Consider the following 22,077-nt stretch of genomic DNA (forward strand, 5'->3'; position numbering starts at 1 on the left):
TTCTATTGATCCTTCCACTGGAGTAGCTTCCTTCTCTTCCTTTGTGTCCCTGTTGGAAATGTTACTGCCGTTGTGAAGAAGGAAACTAGAGGCTATTAGGTAAACTGTTTGAATCCCCTGCCAGACAGCAAGAGGTCTGGACTGGTGCATTACCTTACCTTTACTAGAAGCCTTCTCCATATTCTTCATAGTCAGTAAGAGGCCAAGAGTATGAAACCTGGTTACTCAGCTTCAAGGTACTATCTCCAAGGTACACAGTCACCTCTGAGGATGTGGAACCCATTCCCTCCCAAAGCCCCCAAACAGATGGTCAGAAAAGAGCTCATTATTAGGCTAATCTACAGAAGGGCTTACATGTAGAATCAAAGAATCACAGGCGAGCACTTCTACTCAAAGTCCAGCCTTAGCTTCTCCAACAGATCTTCATTTCTTCATCCTGCCCAATTTCCTAAGAGAGCAAATCCTAGAACTGGTGAGGCTAAATGAAAATCACACACAACTTCAGCGTCTGCTAAATTCATGAATTTTGACCACTTATGTCAAATGAATTTTTTAAGTCATTTAAAGCTAAAAGCCAATATGTATAACTTTAATTTATTTTCAGTCTTATAAATGAGTGTGAAACACAATAGTGCAGTCATATATTTGGCATTAAATCTCACTAGTCACAAAAAAAGGTGGGTCAATGTAGGATTTTTCTGAAGTCATCTAAATAAGACTGGGTTTGTCAAAACTTGCCAGATGCTTTCAAGTGAACACACATGTTGGCGGAAATGAGTGTAATGTCTAAAAGACAGAAAATAGGTCAGCACTGTGCAAAAGGAAACTTGTCAGTGAGCTCAATATGGACCTACAAGTTAATGTGGATACCAGAATTTCCTTACGACAAGGGATATACGCGGTAGACCCAGATTATGACTATAGCATTTATTCACTTGTGAAAAGCAGAGGACATGTTTAAGTATTATTTTTTGTATCCTTAATGAAAGGCACTGCTTTTTAATATGAACTATTTATATTTAAGCACGGTTTCAACTGATAGAATATCATAGTGAATTAAATTCTGATTCATTTGCTTAATTTTTACCAACATGAAAGATAAAAAAAAAAGTGTGTGGGGGGGGATGATCATCAAGCATCACAAAATTTAAGAAACATGAAGTCCCTAAGTAGTTTCTCTATGTTAAATGTTTCAGGGAATTTAACATTATGGATGAGCTCAGTAAAAAATTTTGAAAGAAAAAAAAAATTAACAGAAAGAACTTTCTTGGGGCTTCTCATTGCATTTATTTATTTATTTTTTTAAAAAGTACATCACTTATTGAATACATAAAATGCCAGTGCTTTGCAACAGTTTTGTTACTGCATTTCTAAACTAAAAAAAGAAAGAAAGAAAGAAAAAAAAAAAAAAACCAGGAAAATACATTCAAAACGCTAGGCTGTTCTGCTTATGCACGGGCAGTGGCTTTGGTAAGCTACAGCCTGCAGTGTGACTGTTCAGAGGCATTCGTGAACATCAGCCAGCTCTCAATGAAAAGTTGCACATAAAGCATTAAAGGATACAAAGAACAAGTTGGCAGGAAGCAGAAGAGGAATGGGGAAATAAGAAAAATGTCACATATGTTATGGGAGGTGGGTGGTGGACTGAGGTGGAAGTAAGCATAAAGACTGATGTTTTAGAAAACTTGATTTATGCGGAGATGGAAGAAAACAAAGCGACATGTTTGGCAAGCTATACTGTGGTGTGTGTGTGTCCACTTCCAATTTCCTACTTTGCTTTCCGAGAGAAATGCAACAAAACTGAGGTAGAAATGAACGCAGGAGCATGGGAGCCCGGATTTCAAAATGAGAAGCAGAATTGCACTGACAAGAGTGAAGTCAAACAGGGGAAGGGATGAAGAGGCTCTTTGTGGAGATATATATTGGTTGTTTTAAAATTTTTCCTTATTTGTGGGTTTGGGTTGCTGCTATCCTCTGCATTCTATCAAACAGCACGGCAAGCCTATAAACTAGATTAGTGAAGAGAACGACACCATTCCCAGCAGTTTGAGGGAGAACTTGCAAAGTACCACCACCGCCACCCCACTACCAGCTAGGCAGTAAAAGGCAGTCCTCGTTTTCAGGTACTGTGACTTTCAGGGTCCTAAATAGGTCTGTGGCTGACTGTTCGAGACACTAACACAAACTGAATAAGTAGCTTTCCATTAACCAGTGTACCTTTTAAGAACATTTCACTTAATTATCAAGGAGCAATGTACTAAGAACTCTTGCAGTTATTGACATAAAGAATTATTCTGCTCTGGTTAATTCCCCATAATTAGTAAAAGAACTTTTAAAAAATCCTTCCATTTCTACTTTAAATCATAAGTATTCATTTGTATCACACTTCAGTATTTTTTCTGGATACATTCAAAGTAATTTTCCTTGCTATTTTCCAATTGTTGAGGTAAACATACATTTTAATATAAAGTAACATTGAAGCCTATCCTATTACTCTCAGCAGTACATAGTGCTTTCAACACATTCCTTTGAGGTACTGTACAAATCACAATCACTTTCCTGAGTTTTTGCAGACAAGAACATTAAAAGAAATGAACTGCAGAAATTAAGGTCCAGATTACCGTTACCCTGTTTTACCTGTTCTTAGCTTAATACTGCAGAACAGACAGGATTGAGGAATACTGTTGCTCTTAAAATGGCAAAAATCTGGTTTTCTGTTTGTAACACAACCGTTCATCTCTTTAGTCCAATAATGTTTGAAGTTAAAGCTCTTTATATTAGCACATGCCACCAATGTAATTGTGAGGCAAACAAAAAATAAAGCACCACTCCAGGCACTTGACAGCAACTAAATCTCGAGAACAGCAGAATGGAATCAACACACGAGGTTCATGTCCTTCTGAAATCAACACACTTGCACCTTGCTCCTTGGTGAGTGTTGTCTAGCTTGAACCGAACTGAGCATCCGCATACGCTTTCTGTCATCTGGGGCTTTCAAATCAGAAGCTCTTATTTGATCCACTTTTCCTCCAAATCTACCCTGACTCTAAAGATGCAACTTAATTGTCGTCTTCCCCAGTACCCTTTGCAATTTAAACACTACTGGAAAGGGGCTCTATTCCCTATGTAGCAGGTTTTATGTGTGTGTGCCAACATTCATTGCATTTTTTTTAAAAAGACGTTATCACTGACTGCAACCAAACATTTTGTTCCATTCAACGTACATATCAAGCTCTTTTTGAGATATGCTAGGCTGAATCTTGCAGAAAGCATTTTCAAAGTCTTGATATGTAACGGGCCTCAACTGGCTGGGCATAATGGCTGAAAGGTCCGTGGCTGGCATGGCGTGGAGGGGGCCCACCGCTGCTTCCTGACACAAATGAGCCACGTCTAGTCCAGAAAAGCCTTCTGTGCGCTGGACGAGCAGTGCAAACTCCTTGTCATTGAGACAGTAATTGTGCTGTGAGAGCAGTTGTACTATTATCTGGTGCCTCGCTGTGCTGTCAGGAAGTGGGATTAAAAGTCGTTTCATGAAGTACCTACGAAGAGATTCATCTATTTCTTCTGGTTTACTGGTGGCACAAATTACTACGATTTGGTCCTCAGCCGAAGTTAGTACAGTGTCCAGCTGCATCAGAAATTCGGTTCTCATCCGACTGACTGGACTGTGTTCCTCACTCACTTGAGAGGAAAGGAGCATGTCAATGTCACTAACAAAAATCACTGAGGGCTGGCGACACCTGGCCACGAGAAAAGAGGCATGGATAATTTTCTCTGCTTCTCCTAACCACTTGGCAACTAGTCCAGAACCGGCAATTTTGAAAAATGTGGCCCCCAGCTGACCGGCTATGCATCTGCCCAGTAATGTTTTGCCTGTTCCCCGAGGTCCAAATAAAAGGATGCTCCGAGGTAAGGCCGTCAGTCCACTGAATGCATCTGACCTCAACACTGGCCACAAAACCTCCTCTTTAATGACAGCCTTCACCAGGTCGAGACCAGCGATGTCACTCCAGTCCACTGGAGGTCCTTGGGTGATAATCTCGTTGGTTACCAGGTCGATGAGGTGCGTGTCGGTGTTCTTCAGTTGCTCGTCCACAGAGTGGTTGGATGAGGTAGCTGCACGGAGTCCAGGGCCTTGCATTGGGTGAGAGAGGAGCTGCCTGTGCTCATCCCCATGCTCACTCATTACGGGCGATGTGTACTTCCCAAAGGATTCACTGGATCTCGATCCCAATGAATTTTTAGCAGTACTGTAGGAAGGAGGGGTCAGAGCCCTACTGGACTGGCTGCTGAATTTCCTTTGCTGTTCAGAGGACATTAGCTGCTTCGTTGGCTTAAATGCTAAGGATGATGTTTCAGCACTTCTGTCAAAGCCATTCCCCCGATTTGTGTTTGAAATGCCGTTGTCAGGCATTCGGTACATAGGACTCTGTGTAGATCTCTGTTGGCCATAGCTGTAATTTCCATAACTGGAGTCCATATCTCCTTGCCCTGCCATGTAGAAAGCTTTCCTTTTGAGAGAACTTGCCGAACTATTTGTCAGAGCCGAGGGTGCAATAGGTGTCAGACCATGACCCTGGTAGGTGTAACCAGGAACAGTGGTGGGGGGCAGAGGGGTGGGGGCAGGGATTCCTGAAGGCAGGTATGCTGAAGGAGGAGGGGGGGCACCCCCAGGACTGTACCCAGACCCCACAGCAGTCTGAGGAGGATAGCTAGCAGAGGGATAGCTGTAACTGGAGAGGTTAGAAGTCCCATTGTAGCCTGGGACCAGGGCTGGTGGTGGAGGAGGTGGTGGTGGTGGCTGTAGGAGCCCAGAGCTATGCAAAGGAGATGGATGAGGTGAAGGAAGTGCAGGTGCTGGCTGGCTACTGTAAGTAGAATGCAAATATGATCCGTTGTATCCTGGGGCATATTCCTGAGATGGGAGCCCTGCATGAAGACTAGGTACGGTGTGGCTTCCACAGGTACTACTTGAGTAACTAGGTTCGGTCAGGTTGCTGGCCACCCCAGGAGAGCTCCCTATACTTGCAGAGACATCTGCTGGAGGGAGGGCTGAACTGACTCCAGCTTTGCTGGCGGTAATAACATCTGGAACACAGTTCATGGGATAAACAGCCTCAGAATTCAAGGAGGACTGCCAGGGTTCACTTTCATTTTTCCGACCATTCACAAGTCCCGATGGTGCATCTGAATAGTTGCTGAGAACGGGTCGGTCCACAGGACCTTCCAAAATGCCAGAATACTTCTCTGCATATTTTTTTAGTAGGTTGGATGCAGTCAGGGCAGATATGTCATCATTTGCCCAGGCGTACTGATAGGTGCGCTGCAAATGACCTCTGTAGGCTTCAACTTTGTGGGCAGGAGACCGAGTGGTTGAGGTGATGTCAAAGTGCTGTTCTGGCCACTGGGCATGCTCCGGCGTCCACTGCATCTTCAAGCCTAAGGATTTGGGGGAAGGGGGTGGAAACAATTAATTCACTTAACTATTCATCACAAGTCTTAAAGCTCCCCCCCTCCACCAAACAAGTTTTCTACCTATTATCTTCCATTAATGATATCTACATTATAAAGGATCTCCACAGCTTATAATACCCATTATGATCTATATATTATGCTTTTGTGGGACTGAGCATTGAACCCAGGGCATTGTGCATGCTAGGCAAGCACTCTACAACTGAACTACATTCCCAGTCAGATCTCTATAATCTAAACTCTTTAAAATGAACTGAATTGTAGCCCTGTATGAAAGTAAACTGCATTTAAAAGAAAACTCTGTAGAAGTCCCAGTGCTTTTCATTTTTAAGTAATAAGCAAATCTATTTCTGCCAAGCCCATCAATTTACTGTATATTACACATACATACACAGACATATATATGTACACACACATTTCTGTGAATGAGAATTCAATCATGGGTTCTTCCAATAAAATATTCATAGATTTTAAATATCTGGCATGTGATAGTATTAACATGTACAATATCTAGCTATTCTGTCTCTTCACATCACAGTTTCTGTTTTATATTTTAACAATATAAAAATGAGACACAGCTGACAGATCACATCTAGGATACCTCTCTTATTTGGTACTGAACACCTAGTTAGCACAGTATAATGCTCCCTGCGCAGAACAATATGACACAGACATAGCAGGTCATTCCATAATCCAACTCTCATCTAAAGTGGTCCACGACAGTTTCAAATCTGCTTCGTGGAGTGCAGCAAAGCAATCTCCCAGGCAGCGCTCCATCGCTTTCATCGCACAAAGCCTACAACTCGGTATGAATTACAACTGGCTCCTTTCTGCCTCTCAGTTCTGTTGTTGAGTCTCTGAAAAAAAAAACAAGCATCACTTGTCTATCTGTCTTCTAGCATTCTCCCTCTTTCTCTTATAATCCTCCCTTTGTAGCCTCCATGGTACCATGAGGGGAGGACTGAACATCATATGTACACGATACGTATATGTATAAATATGTGTATATGCATATGAGAAAGTGAGACAGAGAGAGAGAGAGAGAGAGAGACAGAGAGAGACAGAGAGAGAGAGGAGTGAAAGGAAGTTAAGAATGGGGGAGACATTCTGGTTTCTGTCTTTACGTTTCTACAGGAAGCTGTGTGTGGCAGAAACTGAAAAAAACACTGCTAGATAATGGGCTCATATAGGTATTCTGTCATTTGCTAGATTACAAACTGAAGCAAAGTGACTGTTGAGCACACTATAAAATAAGTATTTTTCCTATTTAAGAGAACAATCTAAGCAGTTTGAATCAGGGAATCATTTGAATTTAAACTTTTAAAAAGGCCTTGGAAATGAACTTATTTCACAGATTAGAAAAACATGGCCCAAAGAGATTGCTAAAGCACCCTTCAAGGCCTCACATGTAGTTAGTTGCAGAAGAGGACTAGAACCCTGCTCTCCTATTTCCCATCATCCTATCATCCCATTCTAATTTCTGCTTGGTTGGAACATTTCCTGTTCTGGTACAGCTATATTAGGCCTCCTTAATCTCTTTTGTATTACCCAAAGTGAATTTTGCAAACTGTCTTGTGCCCTCTGGCAGAGATTCCTAGATAAGGAGGCCTGGTCTAAATGAAGCATCTGTGGCATCAGTTCCCTCCTGAATTTCCAGTCTATTTTGACAGCTTCTACCACCTTCTGTTCTCCTCCCTCCACCCCTTTAGCTCTTCATTGCCTGACTCTGGCTTCTGACATGGCCAGCTTTGACTTACTGAGCTAAACTGAATACAGCACACAGTTTGGTAACAGAATGGCATGTTGATTCCCTTCTGACTCCCTCTTCCTTGTTTGCAAAACCACTGCACCAGACACTGGAAGTTAATTAGCAGGATGATGCTGTGCTAATTGTGTTAATTTACAAGGTTTTAGTCAAAGAGAATCATGCCAGGGCTGGCACTGCTGTCATGCTTCCGACTTAATGATTAAGAAATACTGAAAACAAGGTGGGAAGGATTGCAGTAATTACACAATAAATGAATAAAGCAACAGGATTCATTTGCAAATATATTTTACTGCAGTTGTACTCATTTGCATTTGGATTTTAAAAAAGGATCCATGTAGATATTCATTTGCAAATCACCAACTCAGTTAAATTAAGTCTGAATGCTGCACAGTATAACTTAATCAACCTTTATATATGTATATGTGTGTATATATCTAGTAAAAATATGAAAGACCTTATTTCTCTTGTATATGCAACAGATTTTTTCTTTGCTTTCCCTGCCCCAAATCTTTGTATATTTTTGTTTTAAAATTTTGCATATTTTAAAATAATCTCATCAAATTGTAAAATAGTACTGTAAATCCTGATGACGTGTGGCTCGCATCAGTTTGCTCAGAGAGGCTGTGGCAGTGAGTTCTAGGAAGAACTAAAGCGATATGCTTAATTGTCTTGGCTTTCTCAATCATTGCTTTTTAACGGGGAGGAAAACACACCGCAAAATGGGGGAAATGACTGAAACCACACTTAAAGAGAAAAAGATGCAATTTTAATGAAGCAGCATTTCAGGAATCATACTTTCATTAAATTCAACTGGAAATTATTAAGAGCAAATCACCAGGAACCAATCGCAAGTAATCAGTATCTAAATTCTTCTAGTGTCATGGGATTTACTTCAAGCCTTATAAAAAGGAGAGAATATTAATGTGACTGTAATGTAGAACTGTCTAAAAGACCTATAAATTCATTAGTCCTGTAAATTATTTCTAGGGAATTTCTATTAGGATTTTTTTCTTTAAATATTATCAAAATAATGAATGGAGAAAATAACCACTTACATATCCTATGATTGGACACTTTATGAGCTAAATACAGAAGAAACGTGAATGTTTTGAAGCAAGGGCTCAGAAAATAATTTAGAAATCACAGGCAAAGGAATTTACAACACACACTCACAAGTTAAAGGGCAGGGCTTCCTTTCATTTAGCTGAGCTAAATACCGTTGGCATTAGTTGATAAACACACAGATCAAACATGATAGAGCAAAATACCTCTTAACAAAAATTAAACTGGTTTAGGTTTATCACATGTGTGTATACATAGACATACACATAAATATATATGCACATATATATTAAAAGCAGAATGTAAATTAATCATTTACAAAAAAAGAAACAAAAAAGTGATCTTAAGTTACAACTGCTTAAAAGATGGGCATATGCAGTTAATAAAACAGACTGTCCATTTTTACTGGGTATTTCTACATAGTTTAGCAAAACTAATTAAATTTCATAAGATTTCTCTCTCATCTAAAATCAAGCGAAGATCCTATCAAAAGTATTTATTTATAACAATTACTGGATACACCATTGCCTTTGAAATCTCAAGCTAGTTTTGGATGTGCTCACCAAGATAATTGATAGTTTATTTATTGATGCATACTAAATAACAATAACTTTACCAAGGCTGCAAAAGGCAAGATTGAGTTTTCATTAAACTTAAGGGAACAGAATTGTTCACACCCTCTGAAATATGAGGTTTTAAACAGTGCTTTCAAATCTTTAAAGCAATTTGAAAGCATAATCATAGTTAACCATAAACTAGTTCTTAATATTACTGGGATCTAAAGAAAGCAGTGCTCAAAAGATTGCCCTGGCCTTAGAAGCAAAAAGAGCCTTTTACCAGTTTCTTGAGTTTTAACATTAATTTATAAGTAAGAGCAAACTTGCTATTCATGATAATTTTGATTTGAGATGAAGAAAATGCAGAACCACATGTTCTCTGAACAAAATAATCATGCCCCATTTGACTGGGCTGCTCCTCTGAATGAGAAGCAGTATTTAATTTGGTACCCCCAAATGATAGAAGTTTAAAAACAGCTTTTTACATGATTTCTCCTCAGAAAAGGAAAAGAAAAACCTCAGAGAAGACATTATTTTAGTATTACTAGATATTTGACTCCAGAACAATAACTCACTATTTTTTGAAAGTAGATTAAATAGGTAAAGTAAAACTTCAGAAAACAGGAAACTAAGAAAAATAGGTCTTAGAGATAAGTAAAAATTGTTCCAAAACATCAAATTTTATTTTTAAAAGGAGAAAATTCTTAACACGTGTGGCAAATTTCACAATGCAATGTGTTTCTTTTAAAAATAATTTAATAGAAAATTGCTTTTAAGATAATTTGTCATAAGTGTTGAATAGAGATGGCAGGAGCTACAATAAAACCTCTGAATATTTTCTTATTTTATTGCCATAGGATGAATTTATATATACATAAATCAGCAAGTCTATATTTCCTATATATATTTCCTCTATTTCCTATATGGTGGGTTTGATAACTTTTACCATTATTATCATTACTAAACATTTCAGAGCGTAGGTTTAATTACTAAACTGCTATTGTCCTGTTACTTCTTTCACTTTGCTGTTTGATTAGTTCTGAAATAGCAACTCTGATATCCCCTGAAGTTCTGCCATAGTCTCAAAGTTATAAAGAAACAGTTACACAGAAAAATGAAGGGTATAAACAAAACTTTCCAAATTTTGGGATTGGAAATCAGACCACTGAAATTAGAAACAAAATGCTAGGTCTTCTAGAATCTACTTTTTTGTAATATTCTTGGAAATATTAATTGAGGCATGCACTCACTACACCTGTTCTCACCCTAATGCGCATATGCTATTCAACAGTGTGTCAGGTCTAAAGCTCTCCTCTTCTATTATGTTCCCATAGGGTAATTCTGGCTGCTAGGGACTCAGCACTCATTTGTGCATTCTCTCCTAAGGGCAGAGACCTGAGGCAAACACCTGCAGGCAAAAAGGGCTTGCCTGCTCTGGGAGAGCCGCACCACATCACCATGCTTACTACAGTCTGTTGAGCTACTGTACCTCTCAACGTTTCCTCACTGCTTTTTAACATTAAAACATTTTAATTCACTGTTTAGCAAGGCTCTCTCTGGAAAACAATCAAAACTAGAGTAAATACAGCAAAGTAATTATATCAGTTTACAGTCCTCTCAGCCTCATAATGCAATGAATGCATCATCTCTTAGGAATAAACACGCAGAGAATTCAGAATTTCAAGTAGAAAATAGCAAATTCATTTGCTAAAATTATAGGCTTATGGAGTGGGACTACAAACTGAAAGAGGGACTCTAAACCTTCTGGTACTGAAACCTGCCCTGTGCAATATCTAATTGTTATTCTTCAAGGGAGTGAGGATCAGATGAAATGTTTGAGCAGACTCAGCAGCCCTGCTCTCTTGTCTAGTCATCCTTGTCAGCTGAGAGGCCAACAAAGCAGTACCTAGTATTAGTTGTACTAATGCATTTGATCTGGAAATTTCCTCAGCCTATTCCCTGATAACTCCTTACCTTAAAATATAACATTAGATTAAAAATAATAAACGGGGGAAAGGGAAGAGGTGAAGCACTAAAACTACATATTCTCTTTAATCCATCTAATTTGGTTCCATCATCAGCATACCAAAACTAGAATTCTTTTCTAATCTGCATGTGATAAAGGGAGTCTCAAATTTACTTAGCAAACCCAGGGTGCCCTATCTGCAAAGCTTTGGTGCTCCACATGATTCAAGGGACTCTAGTTTGATTTCAAGGTGATAAAATCTTTCAGCTTTTTGTCTTCTTCATAATTTCACATTCTAAATTCTCTAAAATTACATTCTTGATTTTGGGGATTGATAGGATTTTAAAAAATGATTTAGTCCACTCCAGACGGTCTCACTTTTCAGTTTGGTATTTTCCTTACTATGGTGTCCTATGAGGTTGTGTATGATCTTGCGTATCACAGAATTTTATTTGGAGCCGTTACTACATTGTTGGGGTAGAAAGAGACTAAAGAAACAAGCTTTACAATTTTATTTTAAGAGTGAAAATTTGGGGATTGGAAATCAGAACATTGGCACTGCATGTATCATCATTTACCTCCTCTAATCTTGATCAAGCTGCTCAAGCACAATGTACTCCCTTTCCTCAGCTGTGGAACACCGGCGGTCTATCCTACTAGATTGCTATTAGGTGCTAGCATTATCTAAAGTAGTAACATTTTGTGAAAATAGTTTCCAAGGGTGAACTGCTGCACAATTATTAGTTATTATTATTTATTTTGAAAAAGTCAGAGATGCACTAAACATAAAACAAAACAACATTAGCTATAGAAAAAGAAGCGAAGTCACTCCTAAAATGTTATAGATCAGTTTTTCTCCAACTTCAGGACAGCTACTGAAGAGGAAATCTTCTAGTGGAAATGTTGAACGTAAGAAAGGTATGGAATTCTTTCATACTTAACACAAAAAAGTTATCTCCTTGATCAAAAGGTGTCAAAAATTCAAAATTTTTTCATGGTACTTTATTTAATATTTTTATGTTATTAGTGGCTCAATATTTTAAATAAAAAAACTAAGAAACAAAGAACTTAGAGGCTTAAAACCAATTAAGAATGTTCTCAAAACCTCCAGTCTCAAAATAAGATATTCTAATTATATAACTTAATGCTGTAAAATTATTTTCACTTTAATTCATATTTCACACCTCAAGACTTCAAATTATAATTCATTTTATAGCAAATCCCCCCACCCACCATATTTACATAAAAACAACCCTTTGAAAGAATCACAAAGGCATTTCTGGTTAAATGGTCCCTAGTAAATAAACACTTCTACATGTCCCTCTTACAGAGAAATTGAAATCTCACAGTTTGAAGGTAACAAACAGCCTTCAGCAGTTTTGTATGGCCAGCATTGGGTTTTAAAAAATCAGTCAACTTTATATAAAAATTCAAATTTCCATATTTCTTATTTTTCAGACAAACTAAAGATCTTAGAACACTTCATTTTTGCCTGGCAACAGTTGGCTAAATCTGAAGAACTGTTTCCTCTTTGGACACAGCATAACCTTTCCTCCAAGTCATGCTGTCCCACTTCCTATTATATCACATATTTTTATATCTAACAGGTCACATAGCTATTTGATTATATGACTTCACTCTGGAGCTTCAAGCACCAGTTTTTTCACTTCAGTACATTTTCTTGAAAATTAGCAAGTAAGTGTAGTGCTTGTAAAGTATTTTAAAACACGTGGTCACTTTGGAAGAAATATTTTCCAAGTACTATTTTTTATAAAAAAGCATCTCTGCCCTCTTTAAAATAACTGATAGTTTTCTTCTCCATTCAGGGTCATTAGTACAATAGTGTGGAATAATGGATAATGTTATCTTTAAAAAACTGGTCCAAGATGATTGTCTCAGTTTCCCTTTTTGCACATGTCAGATATAATTTCTTCTTTTCCACAAATTCATCTCCACCATTTCTTATATGCTTTTTTGAATATGCTGTAGATTCTCATACCACACACCAAAGCTTACTCTAGTAATTAAGGCATCTTTTGTTATTTGGTTGCATTAGTTTTACAACTTTTGGGAAGTTGTTTAATCTACTGTTAAAGGTGTGCTTCCTTTTTGTATATAAAGTTGTTAGATGAATGGTCCTGTGTGTCTTCACTGGCCTAGTGAGATCCTATGTTCAATGTTGCAGGCACCATGACTTGGACTGGGATAGGATAAGTCCTGTCTTTAAATTTAACTTGTAGGTGACTTATGATTTGAAATGCATTAAATAGTCACTCATCAAAACATGATCAAATTTAATTAGGAAAAACTATTTTGCCAATACTTCCATACTGAAGATGAAACTTGGTATGTGTGGATCTGACTGGTCATTATTTTTAATATATGCAAGACACATATAAGAAGATGGTTTATATTTATGAGGATGAAAGCAAAGCACTTATGCAAAAAAAAATTACACTGATGACAGAAATATCACTTTCAGACCACAGAAATTATATTCAGTATGATCAGGATATACAACTATCATTTAAAGCAACTCAGGAAACCATGATCATAATTCAAAAATAAGTACATGTTTTTCCTGTGGTACTCTAAAATTTCCAATACTTAACCAATACAAATGAAAATATACTGACACACAGAAATCCTCAGAGTTTAAAAAATATGATTTCACATGATTTGTGTGGGTGGAACTGGGGGGCAGCTTAAAGTTTCTGGGCAAAAAATTTTTAATAATAATCTAAAACCAAAAGCAGTGACCAAAACTGTGAATATCCTCCGGTAAGTAATTCAAAGAATCCATCACTGCATATATGAACAATCCAAACTATGCAAATGATTCATATTCCTAATCTTAATGTCAGGTGTCATCAACTATTGCAAGGGAAAGAGTCTGAGATAAGTGGTGATTTTCCCATGTGAAGTCAAATGTATTGTTGTTGCTACTTCTGTGAATTTTTAACAATTTATCATCAGTTTAAGCAGTGCTTTATAGTTAACCTTTAAATTTGTTATTTGCAGCCTTTCATTTCTCATGTGCCTCTTCTCTCTTCCCATGTATGTTTTTCAATCCATTAAGACTATCTGCCCTTCCCCCAGTTCTTTTTGTCATACAAAGATCATCAGGACACAGCATAAGTCCATAGGGACTGCCAGGGCTAATGAATATGTATGCTCTGTGTCACAACAGAGCACTCCCCTGTTCTGCAGAATCAACTCTCTTAAGTGTGTAAATAACAGGTGAGCTGTGTAGCATGCAGGGATAAATGGGGTTAACACAACCGGAGAGCCCCATGCTAGATTCATGGCACCTAGCCTATATGATGGACCCAGAGACAGAAACCCAAATGCCAAAAGTATTGTATATTTCCTAAGTGTTCTGAATCTCTATGTTTAAAGGGGACTTTTCAGAGATAACATTTACAATCATCCTAAAAGGATAAGATTATTACAGTTGGTTCAGAAGATACCATTTTACCATATAATGTATATTTGCACTTTTAATTAACACAAATTAAGGCAACATGTTACCTTGAATTATGAATATGGCTACTTGATTTCCTCAGTCACAATCCTAAAATGTTATATTATTATCATTATGTACAAACCTACTTGGAAATACTTACTTGTATGTGTATATTCTATTTCAAGTATCTAAATGTAATGTTCAATTTAGTTATATTTAAATTTAACTCTATTCATTTTAGCCCAACACACCAAGCTGACAAGGGTCAATAAACAAATTCAGAATCTCCCAAACCTCAGGACCTTGTGTAAAATGGAATTTGCATTCCTCCTCTTTTCTGTTTCTCTGGAACTTAATTCTAAAAAGACAGTTTACATAAAAAATGCTTATTTAAGACTGAGGGTTCTCATATAATTAGAAAAGGAGCAAGCATATTATTTACATATTACATAATACAATCCTTCAACCATTCTCCTTAAAAACTTTTTGTTTTAGGTGAATCTAAAGTGTACAAAATATAGACAAAATTTGTTTAGGCTATTTATGCAATTTTTTTCTTTTTGGCAATTCATGCATTAATTTTTAATGCAATAGCAAAATAGTGTCTTGGACTTTGAAAAAAATACTCTATAGTCAGGGTTGGGGTGACATAGTGCATTAATTCAATGTCCTTCACTCCTGGGACCTGTGTATAATTTAGTCCAGCCTGAAGAAAATAACTTTGATCTGAAGGCAGTGGAAAAAGCTACATATGAAATGAGTTTTGGTAGGTTTAGTGTTGTTTCTTCCACGGAAGAGGACATATGAAGATAAACTGCTTTAGAAAACAACCAGCATAGTACAGGATGAAAAGTGAAGTGCTCTCAGTAGGGACAGTAGTATTATCACCTTTACATTCTCCCTACCCTGCCCCATAGTGGGTCTGGGAAAATAAAAATGGACTCCACCTGTAATTGGGATGCTATGATTTCCAGATAAATAGAACCTTGTTAAAGTGCAATGTGAATGACAGTCTGATTGTTAGTGTGGTTGGCTTTTTCATTTGTAAAAACAAAAAAGTGCTGCATAACAAGATAGAAGCAGAGGAGACCAGCATCTTCAAAGGAAATGGCATTTCCCATCCTGGAGGAGGTGTCCAACAACACCATCCATGGGAACATGCTAACAGGACAGACCACAAGGAAAGAAATTGCTTCTTCCTATCCCACCTTGATTGTGTTCTTTATGACAATAATTAACTGCACAATTTCATCTACTGTTAGATGGATAATGCTGTTATTGTTTAAAAAACTTTGGCTAAATTGAATAAATGGTCAATCCAGTTCTATGTGTATTAATCACATCAAACATAGATCTTCTTTCTTTTGCTTATAATTCTCCAAAAAATCCCAGTTCAATTCTCTTCTGCTGTGAACAAACGTGTGGTTTACTTTGTCTCTAATAGAGCAGTTAAAAATAATGTTGCTGTCAATATTGTACTCAGTAGAGTTAAAAGCTAGAATGATATTACTTCTCTATGGTCTAAACTATTCTAAAATTTTATATTCTTGTTGATGATCATAAAATATTTTACTATCCTCCTGGGTTATGGATAATACAGTGTTTGCTAATCATTTTAGGATAAAGGGAGGGATTTTCTAGTCATAGTTGGAAATGATGTGATAAGTTGAAATAAGCTTAATTTTAAATTTGCTAGTTTTAGTGAAATCTTTCTGCTACTTCTTCAAATTGTCTTATCTCATTAATTGCACTCAAATTCCCAAAGCAACAGAAAATTCAAAATGTATACAGAACTACGCAGATAACACAAGTAGACCATGTGAAAAATCAAATATAGGTGCCCGTAATTATATGTATTTGTAGTTTGGAAAGGACATACAGAAAATGGGGGAAAGAAACAATAGAAGAAAAAATTATTTTGAAAACTGATTTTATCCTCCTAAATGATCTGTTTCATACGATCTTTACCATTAATAATTTCTGACCCCCCAAAAAACATTCTAATGCACTTGTGGTGGGGTTAAGGGTGTTGGGGACTAAATGCAGGGCCTTATACACATTAAGCACATACTTTATTGCTGACCTGTACCCCAGGACACCAAAAACAAATTCTTATTTAACTGATATGTAAAGCATACATCATATTTTTAATCAAAATTAAGCACTGCTTAAAATTTTATTTAGCTATATATTTGGTTTTCATGGTTTAAAGCAGGTTAAATACCTCAAAAAGATCCACATTTATAAAACTTAAAATTTTATTTATGATCTCAAAATACACTATGGACACTTATTTCCTTAACTGAGTATTCATTTTTGGGAAGGTCTGAATTTAAATGAAAAGCAAATCTTTACTTTAAAACTGTAATTGGGTTACACAGGAAAGTACTTCCATTTTTAATTATTTTTGTGTTGTAAATACAATAGTTTTTAAAAATCATTATAGACAATTCATAGAATTAATGATGAATCATAGATCTAAAAGTACATTCCTACTCATTAAACTGATATATCTGGAAAAACTCTTCTTTTAAGTAAGTCATTTTAAAAGCATCAGTATACACACAAGAGTGGCCATTTCATTTATATTTTACTTTTCATTTCTGGCCATTATAAGATCACTTAGCTAACTTGTGTAGATTTTTCAGGTGAGGATGTTTTATTGTGCCCTCCTTTTATCTAGTGCTTCTATATCCAACCATTGTTTTCACATTTTGCTTCAGAAATTATTTTATCCAGTTCAATGTCAAAGATATTATACCTTTAAAAGAATCTATTAAAAATATAGCATAAAATAGTGGATTGCATCTCTGGCCATAATGTCCAGAAGCATTGTTACTAGAATACCCAAATGACAATAAAGACAGCTTAATCACATAAAGGCCTTTTACAGTTTCGCCCCCCAGTTTAAGTAGTAATAGCCCAGGCATGATTTAACGGCGGTTTCCTACAAAATATAGCTAATATTCTTTTTAAAAAACATAAAAATTGTGCACAATGTAGATTCATACCATTTGTGTGATCACGGACATAATTTTTGACAACCTATTTGCTTATGCGTTATATTTTTCTTTTCTTATCTACAAGTGTACATGTCATGACATACAGATGAAGCTAAAGATTTGCTGCTCTTGCTGCTGGCAATTAAAAAAAATTGTTTCCAAACTTCAATATATATATATATATATATATATATATATATATTTATATATATATATATATATATATATAAATCAAGTTGTGTGTCTACTGAATATTCCTTTGCACTTTGTGAAATATTAGTGCACATTCATAAAGCTTTGTGGCTTTTATTTTTCCTCTCCCAATACATGCATTAAAATATTGGTCTGATAATTAGCGTGGATAATCTAACAGCCTTCTGTATCGTTATGATTTTAGGCAGAAGTCCATGTAGAAAACATAATTGAAAGATGAGCCTATTAATCTGGAGAACAACCTCCACAAACCAAATAGGAATGAATCATTTTTAAGTTTCCACCTCCTGTATAGCTTTATATTCCTAAGAAGAAGATGACGATGAAACCAGAGAGAAACTAAAGGTGACCTTATTTAGACATATTAGTCAAGGCAGGCTTTGCTGTTTTTAAGGAAACATGATTGTGATTTCACTTTGTCCATCCAGTTTTCCAGTGTGTAAATTGGATGATGACTTGGACAATTCTCTCTTCATTAGAGAGTGGAGGAAAGGAAATACAGAGGTGATTTTTTTTTTTTTTTTTCCTTTTTGAACTCCGTGATGTCTTGTAGCTTCCAAAGCAGCAGCAAGGAGATTGTGTGTGTGTGTGTGTGTGTGTGTGTGTGTGTGTGTGTGTGTAGAGAGATCTATATCTATATATATGCTTTTTTTTTCCTAGACAAGCTGTCGTAATTGAAATGAAGTCTAATCAGACTCATTACTGTTTTCAGCAATTTTCACCACCAAAGATGCTTATTAGGTAACTGTGTTTAATAAACCACTCTTTAGAAAAATACCAGTAATGAGCTCTTAACAGCCAATCTTTAGCGTGAATGTAATGTGAAAAGTGTTCCTAGCACTGAATAGATTTTCACATTTAGTAGTGTCATAATTAAGCTCTTTGAATTGGTTGCTGTGATGTTGGATTTATTATAATAATTTTATTTTTTCTATTTTAAATATACTTGGAATTGTAGTTATCTCTTATTAAAGTAGGATTATGTTCACTGTACAGCAAATTTTAGACTAATGCCAACTTGGTCAAAAGGATTTTCAACTGGCTATTTGTTAACAAATGGTAACCAAGGATTTTATGACTGATGATACTAGTTATCAAATATTTCCTCATTGATATTCCCACATTTCATTAAAAAACTTCCTGTCATTTTATTATGAAAATTTGTGAAAAGTTATCTCAGATATAAATAGAAATATATTGTGTTCATGAGGAAAAAAAAATCACTGTGTTTAACACATACAAAAGAAATGAAAATCCTGAAAGGACTATTTGAAGAAATATTGACCTTTCATAATAAACAACATACTATATTATATATATATTATATATAAACATTATATTTTTTCATTACATAGTATCCTCAAACATGAATACCATTTTCTCCTTGATTTCTTCTATTTTATAACTATATACTAAGCTCTCACCATTAAAGGGCAGTATTATGGATATATATTATTTATATGTACTAAGGGTGGTCATGAGATTAGTTGGGCTTCTTATTGATAAGAAGGAGGGAAAAAACTGTCTCACACCTGTAAGGATAGGAATTATTTCCATGCAAGATGATGCATGTGCTAAAAATAAATATATACCTATAGAATCTACATTGTTCATTCCAATAATAGAATATATCCTGAGGTGTATCCTTATATATTATAATTATATAGAAGGATCTGGAAATATTTCTTGAGAACAACTAAAAAAGACTTATGGGAACTTTTTCAGCTTGTATTCAAGAAATGAAACCTCTCATGTGATAAGATAAAATATATTTTTCTAAAAGCAATCTAATAGATGACACAATCAGCTTTGAAATGAGATTCTGGACATTGTGAAATATAAATGATTATGACTCATATCATTTATGAATGTCCTATTAAAGAGAATGCATGCTTTTTATATTTGCTTTTGAAGCTGAGCCTCCAAGATGTCAAATAATGTAATGACAGCAATAATAATAATGGTAAACAAGAATCACTCTTCCAGTGCTTCTAAAAATAACTTTCCATAAAGATAAAGCTATGGTTTTAATTATGAATTTTAATTAGGAATCAAGCACCTATTTAATAGGTATTTCATCAGGATTTTACCCGGGCTTATAGTAAGTTGGCAGAAATTTGCCTTGGTCTTAGTTTCTAACTTGAAGAACACAATAATCTACAAGTGAAAAAGAACAAAAAAATAACAGGAGACCAACAGTTTATACCCATTCATGACAAATTGTTAAGAAGGATTCTGTTACTGAATGATTCCTCTCCCAGTGCAATCTCAATTCCTTCTAATCTGGAGAGCTTCACAACTCCTAATTGGAGCCAATAAGCCTCCATAACTGTTTTCAGCTTTCTGAATCAATAGGACTATGAGAACTGAGACTGTCAAATTAATGACTTGTTTCATCTGATTTTGTGGAATGTACTTTTTTTGCATTACAAAGCAGAGCAGAAACCAAACTCATTCCCTTGTGAATTCATACAGCTTTCAGATCAAAATATCTTCCTGTTTCTTTAAGTCGTAACTGAATTCGTATCCTCAACAACAAAAGCATAAACCAGTTCATAAAACTACTGGAAAACCTGTATTTTCATCTTTAAATGACTTACTACTAGATTAAAAAATAAACAAACAAAAACTAAGAAAGGGTCCTCTTTGGTGCCTGTGGAGCCTCACATAACTTTTTATGACTCATACCATAAATGGTTTTATAAAAAGAATGTATATTTTTGTACACTTGCCTTTATTCCAAAAGTTGAGAGGCTCCAAGATGTCTAATAATGGTAATGATAATAATAATGATGAACAAGAATAATTCCTTTGGTGAATTCTAAAAATAACTTTCCATAATGATGAAGCTATGTTTTAGTTATGAATTTCAATTAGGGATTGAGCATCTAATTAATAGATATTTCATCAAGACCTTACCCTGGTTAGGTTGGCAGAAATTGCCTTGGTCTACAGTTCTAACTTGAGGAGCACAAGGTAGAGAGAATGGATACACACATTTATCAGACTAGTGTAGAGAAAAAGCAACACATAAACTTAACACTGGCATGTAAATCAAGTTATGGGTCAAGTACGCATAATGAAATAAAAGTTGTAACAGGGAGTGGTGCTAATCAGGTAAGAACTTTGGACAAGGTGGATTCTGTACTTCAGATTTTGACCATACTTTCTAGATCAAAATCAAAATATGCAGAGAGGTCATACATATCTTGCAAATAGTTTTTAAAAAGAATGAAGGTTTACTCCTTAAATTTTTCTGGGACCCACAATACCTAGTATCAGTCTAATTCTTTGCGCCTGAATCAATTTTTTTCCATGCCATATTTTTCTGCTGAAGAAAGCTAAAAGTTAAGTTTCCATGTATTTTTATGAAACAAGCAAGCAAGCAAGCAAGCAAGCATGTAGACAAAAAACAATACCTGAGAATTTGGATTCTTTTACTTACATCTGAAATCATTTCAGTCATACTATTCTCCTTCTCTCCCTTTGACTCTCCTTTCTTTTCTTCTTTTCCTCCTATTTTAAGTAGTTGTCAATTATGAGAAAATACTGAGAGTCTCAAAACTAAAATTCTTAAAAATTTACCCTTGAACTCCTGAATCTTGATGGTTTTTATGTTACTAGAAAAAGCAAATGTGATCAGTTGGCTGAACTGTGTAAAATATGTTATTGACACTCATGACATCTGAGTGCCTGTTACTAGGAGAGAACTCCAGCTCTAAGGGCTAGGAAACCCAGGTCCCTGTCCTGATGGAGCTTATGGTCTGTCTTCAGAGAAGATTTAGTGAAGAAAAGATTCAGTTCTAAATCTGGTAAGAAAGGGTGGCTACATGGAGGAGTCAATAGTTGAGGCACACCTTGAAAGCTGACAAGAATTTCATCAAATAAGAACACAGAAAAAGTTTCCTTCCTGAAGAAAAGTGGGTCAAATCACAGATGAAGCCAAGTGGGCCTAGCACTTTCTGGAAAGGTAGCTTGAGATGGCTAAAGGGGAGGGAAATATATGACTATGCTTGTGGTTGGGGAGAGGCAGATAAGAAGCTTGACATGGGATTCAAAAGGGCCCGACGTATCTGGACTGCAATCTTCTTCCAACATTAAGTGCTGCTCTGCTCTGTTGTTTAGCAATGTATCAATAATTGTAAATAAAGTCTCACTAGAACTGAGTCTCACCCATTTGTTTATGTACTGTCTAGGGTGGCCTTCTAGCTAACATGGCATACAAAGCTGAAAATATGTACTAGTCAATCTGCCACCCCCTGTTCCAAGCTATGGGGAAAGATATAGTGGAAAGGGATAAATTAAAGATGAAGCATTTTATGGGTGCAGCATGGATGGGAATTTTGATTAAGCAGAGTCTTCAAGAAGATAGAGACAAAATCAAGAACACACAAGTTTCAGACACATAATAAGGAAAAGGAGAGGCACCTCTTTGAGATGGGTAGGAAGTTGTTGAAGGACACAAGGAGTATATTTATCATCTAAATTCCCTTTTATCTTTCCAAAGACACTATTAGGAATCAGTTACCACTTCAATCTCTCTATAAGCTCATCAGAGGACCCATCTTTCA

The 22,077-nt window shown here is 36.1% G+C and overlaps 1 protein-coding gene across 4 annotated transcripts in view; it reads right to left on the minus strand.

The window, feature by feature from the left end:
• FIGN (fidgetin, microtubule severing factor) overlaps positions 1 to 22,077 on the minus strand; it is a 124,919-nt gene that overhangs the window by 6,101 nt on the left and 96,741 nt on the right. For all 4 annotated transcript variants that reach the window (XM_079134814.1, XM_079134812.1, XM_079134813.1 and 1 more), the window contains one exon: positions 1 to 5,439. This exon is cut by the window's left edge and continues 6,101 nt beyond it. In XM_079134814.1, coding sequence (XP_078990940.1) covers positions 3,185 to 5,431 — 2,247 coding nt within the window. In that variant the 5' untranslated portion in view covers positions 5,432 to 5,439 and the 3' untranslated portion in view covers positions 1 to 3,184. The remainder of the gene's footprint in view (positions 5,440 to 22,077) is intronic.

The sequence above is a fragment of the Sciurus vulgaris genome, assembly GCF_902686455.1.
Source record: "Sciurus vulgaris genome assembly, chromosome: 3".
Classification (NCBI taxonomy): Eukaryota; Metazoa; Chordata; class Mammalia; order Rodentia; family Sciuridae; genus Sciurus; species Sciurus vulgaris.